This window comes from Centropristis striata, chromosome 18, assembly GCF_030273125.1.
Source record: "Centropristis striata isolate RG_2023a ecotype Rhode Island chromosome 18, C.striata_1.0, whole genome shotgun sequence".
NCBI classification, from domain to species: domain Eukaryota; kingdom Metazoa; phylum Chordata; class Actinopteri; order Perciformes; family Serranidae; genus Centropristis; species Centropristis striata.
In genome coordinates this window covers 33852693-33859022 of record NC_081534.1, presented here as the reverse complement: position 1 = coordinate 33859022, position 6330 = coordinate 33852693, and the positions used below count along the sequence as shown (strand labels likewise).

The following is a 6330-nucleotide window of genomic DNA, read 5'->3' as shown; positions in this document are numbered from 1 at the left end:
TTTTTATCGTTATTTTGTGTCTTTTTCTGATCATTTTGTGTTTTATTTTTGTTTTTCTTCACGAAAATTCTACTATCAAAAGGAAATAATTTAGAGAAGTGTTGGTTCATTCATCTTTAAAATGACTTTTTCTGGCTTTTTTTTGCACATGAACTTTTCTATTACAGCTTTTACTTCGCTACACTTATGACAATTTAGTTACTAAATAAATGATGATTTATTTTATGTATTATTGAAGGTTACGTTATGTAAAGTAGATTAAATGAGCTGCACATTTACCAGCTGCAACATTATCAATAAAACAAGGTAAGAAAAGTAACATTAATAATAAAAAATAAATAAATAACTATTCTGAAATGGCTAAAATGAGCAATTTTACTGTTAATACTTGTATTCATACTTATATTTGTGCAGGTTAACTCAAGTAAAAGTGTATTTTTCTACTAATATTTCAGCATTTCTTCCACTGATGATTAAAATATTAATACAAATACATAAATCTGATTAATATTGTTTTAAAGAAGACATTTTTTCACGCTCTCTTCTGCTTTTTCTGTGAAATATTGGACAATTAAACGTCTTCAGGCCTGCAACAATAATTATTTAAAATAATTCCAATTATAATAATTTGTGAAGCATCTTCCCGAGACCCAACAGAAGAAGAAACCGCGACTGCTTCCTGTTTGTTGTTTTTATTTATTTCTTCTTTTTGAATAAAGGAGCACCTGGAGCACAAACAGGAAACAGAATAAACGTCTAACTGAGTTTATAAAAGATTTCAAAATAAAAGTCTTCTTTGTCTCAAGGCGACATGAGTGAGTACATCTTGTTGGGACTTAAAATCTCGATCCAGTATCCGTCAGGGTCCTGGATGAAGGCCAGGTCCTTCATCTTCCCTAAACCAACACACACACACACACACACACACACACACACACACACACACACACAGGTTAGTGCAGGTCAAGGTCAAGTGCTGGTCCCTACAGCTATTGCTGTATGGGACCAGTGCTAATAATAATAAATTATTCTGAAATGGTTCAAATATACAATTTTACTGTTAAAACTTAAATTTGTGGAGGTGAACTTAAGTAAAAGAGCATTTTTTACTAAGATCTGAGCATTTATAATATTCATACTGATACGTGAGGAGAATTTCACCATTATTAAGTCAAAGATAAATATGATTAATATTGTTGTAAGGAAGGGAAACTGGGTTTTTTTTTGCAGTTTTTCCCTAATAACAACCTCCAGGCTCTTTAATGCGTCTGAATGTTGAACATCTCCGGCTCACCTGAGTCTGGTTTCTTGACAAACTTCACTCCTTGCTGTTCGAACACTCTGCAGGCGGCGTGGACGTCAGGCACCGAGATACCGATGTGACCTTCAGAAAGACACAATCTGTTACAATACAAACACACAGAGAGATAGAAGCAGCAGAACTGAGACAGAAAGTTAAAACTTCTCACCGAATCCTCTCGGCTCGTTGTTCCCGTTGTGGTACGACAGATCTTCATCCGACTCTGAGCCCCAGTTACTGAAACACACACACACAATCAGTGATCACGTTTTAAAGATAAATCTGAGTTTTTCTTCCAGATAATACCTCACTAGTCCGGATTATACCTCATTATTCTGGATAATACCTCACTAGTCTGGATTATACCTCACTTGGCTAGATAATACCTCACTAGTCCGGATAATACTTCAATAGACCGGATAATACCTCACTAGTCCAGATTATACCTCACTAGTCCAGATAATACCTCACTAGTCCAGATTATACCTCACTAGTCCAGATAATACCTCACTAGTCCGGATTGAACCTCATTATTCTGGATAATACCTCACTAGTCCGGATAATACCTCACTAGTCTGGATAATATCTCACTAGTCCAGATAATACCTCACTAGTCCGGATTGAACCTCATTATTCTGGATAATACCTCACTAGTCCAGATAATACCTCACTAGTCCGGATAATACTTCAATAGACCGGATAATACCTCACTAGTCCGAATAATACCTCACTAGTCCAGATAATACCTCACTAGTCCAGATAATACCTCACTAGTCCGGATTGAACCTCATTATTCTGGATAATACCTCACTAGTCCGGATAATACCTCACTAGTCTGGATAATATCTCACTAGTCCAGATAATACCTCACTAGTCCGGATTGAACCTCATTATTCTGGATAATACCTCACTAGTCCAGATAATACCTCACTAGTCCGGATAATACTTCAATAGACCGGATAATACCTCACTAGTCCGAATAATACCTCACTAGTCCAGATAATACCTCACTAGTCCAGATAATACCTCACTAGTCCAGATAATACCTCACTAGTCCGGATTGAACCTCATTATTCTGGATAATACCTCACTAGTCCAGATAATACCTCACTAGTCTGGATTGAACCTCATTATTCTGGATAATACCTCACTAGTACAGATTATACCTCATTATTCTGGATAATACCTCACTAGTCCGAATAATACCTCACTAGTCCGAATAATACCTCACTAGTCTGGATAATACCTCACTAGTACAGCTAATACCTCATTATTCTGGATAATACCTCACTAGTCCAGATAATACCTCATTATTCTGGATAATACCTCACTAGACCGGAATATATCTCACTTGTGTTTTCATTAATAAATCTGTATTTCAGTGTCCAGTTTTTTAAATAATTCATCATCATAATAATGACTAATATTTATGTTTTCATGTTAAATTTCGACCTGAAAAGTAACTAAAGCTGTCAGATAAATGTAGTGCAGTAAAAAGTATAAATATATAAATAAATGTACTTGGTTATAGTGGAAGAACTGTGTTGTTGGTCATGTTGTATTCTGTAGCATTGAGTTTTACCTCATCATGAGCATGTATGTGGTGGTGGTACGTACTGAGTGAGCTCGATGGTGGCGCGGCGAGAGAACGTCCACGCCGTCCTGTCGATGACGTTGGACGGGATGTCCGCCTTGTCCTCGAAACCCAGGAAGTAGAGCGTGAAGCGCATCTTAGGGAAGTCGATTTTCTGGAGTAAACTGGAGGAGAACCAGAGTAGAACAATACTAATAATAATAATAATAATAATAATAATAATAATGATAATAATGATAATAATAATAATAATAATAATAATAATAATGATAATAATAATAATAATAATAATAATGATGATGATAATAATAATAATAATAATAAAAATTATTATAATAATGATAATAATAATAATAATGATAATAATAATAATGATAATAACAATAATAATAATGATAATAATAATAATAATAATAATAATAAAAAATGACGATGATAATAATTATAATAATAATAATAATAATGATAATAATAATAATAATAATAATAATGATGATAATAATAATAATAACAATAATAATAATGATAATAATAATAATAATAATAATAATAAAAATAATAATAATAATGATAATAATAATAATAATAATAATAACAATAATAATAATGATAATAATAATAATAATAATAATAATAATAAAAAATGACGATGATAATAATTATAATAATAATAATAATAATAATGATGATAATAATAATAATAACAATAATAATAATGATAATAATAATAATAATAATAATAATAATGATAATAATAATGATAATAATAATAATGATAATAATAATAACAATAATAATAATGATAATAATAATAATAATAATAATAAAAATGACGATGATAATAATTATAATAATAATAATAATAATGATAATAATAATAATAATGATAATAATAATAATAATAATGATAATAATAATAACAATAATAATAATAATGATAATAATAATAATAATAATAATAATGATAATAATGATAATAATAATAATAATAATGATAATAATAATAATAATAATGATAATAATGATAATAATAATAATGATAATAATAATAATAATAATGATAATAATAATAATAATGATAATGATAATAATAATAATAACAATAATAATAATAATGATAATGATAATAATAATAATCATGATAATAATAATGATAATAATAATAATAATAATGATAATATAATAATAATAATAATAATAATGATAATAATAATAATAATAATAATAATAACAATAATATTAATGATAATAATAATAATAAAAATGACAATGATAATAATAATAATAATAATAATAATAATAAAAAATGACAATGATAATAATAATAATTATTATTATTATTATAATGATAATAATAATAATAATAATAATAATAATGATCACATGACTCACGTCATTCCCAGGATTCTGGTGTAGAAGTCCAGAGATCTTTTGGGATCTTTGACCCTCAGCATCGTCTGCTGCATCATGAAGTCCTGCAGAGACCAGAGTCACAAACAACAAACACTCACTTTCAGCCAAAAAAGGGGAAAAAATATGTTAAAGACTTGCCAAAAATACAGTTTATTGTAGAAACTGTAAAAAAAAAACAGGCAGAATCGTCAGAATTTCAACTTTCTGACTGTTTACACAGAGCTGAGAGGAGAGGACAGGAGAGAAGTTTCTCGTTATTACTGTTTTATTTTATTTTATTTTATTTACAGTTTTTCTTGACTGGTTTTTACAGGTATTTACAGTTTTTTATAGGTTTTTACTGTCCTGTTTTATATTCATTTATTTAAAAAAAATGTTCTTATGGTTTTTCTAACAGTTTTACAGATTGTTTATTTTTTACTTTTTCGTATTTATTTATTTATTATTATTTTTACAGGGTTTTTTTGTTGTTTTTTCTTCTGAGACAAATATTCACTGAGAATCTGTTTACACAGAGCTGAGAAAAACGAGTTTGTACTTTGTATCATTTACAAAATTTTTTAACATTTAAAACAAAATAGAATAAAAATAATAAAATAAAATAAAATAAAACGCAGTGGTCAACAGCAAATGTTGATAAAACAAAAGGAAATAATTAATTAAAAAATTAAGGGAATTATTTAAAAACTCATAATAAAATACATTGGCTAAATAAAACAGAGTAATGACAGTGAACCTTACATTTTAAATATAAAAATAAGAGAGGCATCTCTGAAAAGCCTTCCAGCACTTTAATATAATAAAGGTTAATAAAATTTGATTTGTAGTGCTTCAAATATTAACAGAAAGTATTATTATATAATAAACTTTTGCTGACACAGTCAGTCTGTCTGTGTTGCTGTGATTAATCTAAAACCTCTCTGTAAATAACTTTTATTTACGTGTCGTGTCGAGTTTCTCCTCCATTATTCTCAGGTGGAGATTTTCTAACATCTTGGCACATGAAGCTGAAACTCTCTGCTCCAGCTGTGATCTAATTCTCTGAGTAAATCAGGTTAAACAGCCTTTAAAAACCCTCAACATGTTTTAAAATGTGCACTAAAGCGTGCATGTGACTAGAAGTATGTGTATATGTACATGTATCTCTTTAAAAAGTGAGTTTCCAGTATAAAAAGTGTGTTTTCAGCAGAGTGTGTGAGTGTTTGTGGCCTGCAGCACCTGAAGCCAACAGGTCTGACTGCTTTACAGCCTCAGCACACTCTGTCCTCTGACTCGCCTCTTTCAATAGAATAATAATAATAATAATAATAATAATAATAATAATAAATAAAGCGTTACCTTGGTGATGGGGTCTCCCTCCTGGCAGGCTGCAGCCACCGCCTCGTCAGACAGTCCTCCCCGGCCCTCCATGCTCCAGACCTCTGGATCACTGCTGCTACTGTCTGCTGCTGCTGCTGCGATGCCTTCAAGGGCTGCTGGGAACTCTCAGCTCCTCAGGTGTGACAGGTATGCATTACTCCAGGGAGGATCAGGGCCAGGTGGGAGGGAAATAACATGCAGGGGGAGAATAAAGTCCACATGTGGAGAAAAAAGTCACTTTTTGAGATGGTGAAGTTTTCATAAAATGATCAATATTTAATATATTCTCTAGGGTTGGAATTTGGAATTTGCAAGTATTTCAATGAGTGTCCTATTAAGGGTTAAAGTGGTGAATCTGGGAGAAAAAAGTTGTTTTTTTCCCCACTTTTTTCTCGTAATTCTGCAACTTTTTTCTCCCAGATTCACCACTTTAAATCTCTTAAATCTGCAAATTTTTTTCTCGAAGATTTGCCACTTCAATCTCGTAAACTTTTTTCTCAAAATATTATTTTCGTATGTTTTTTTTTACACATTCTGGCTGTATGTAATATCCTCCAATATTCTCTAGGGTTGAAATTTGGAATTTGCAAGTATTTCAATGAGTGTCCTGTTAAGGGTTAAAGTGGTGAATCTGGGAGAAAAAAGTTGTTTTTTTCCCACTTTT

General features: G+C 30.2%; 1 protein-coding gene across 1 annotated transcript; it reads right to left on the bottom strand.

The window, feature by feature from the left end:
* Positions 1 to 657: 657 nt before the first annotated feature.
* On the bottom strand, positions 658 to 5981 carry LOC131991337 (lactoylglutathione lyase-like). Its single transcript, XM_059356715.1, has 6 exons — positions 5646 to 5981; positions 4287 to 4369; positions 2918 to 3058; positions 1470 to 1537; positions 1295 to 1384; positions 658 to 896 (listed from the first exon to the last, which is right to left on the bottom strand). The coding sequence occupies exons 1-6, from the start codon at positions 5715 to 5717 to the stop codon at positions 802 to 804; spliced, it is 549 nt and encodes a 182-aa protein (XP_059212698.1). The 5' UTR covers positions 5718 to 5981; the 3' UTR covers positions 658 to 801.
* Positions 5982 to 6330: the final 349 nt, after the last annotated feature.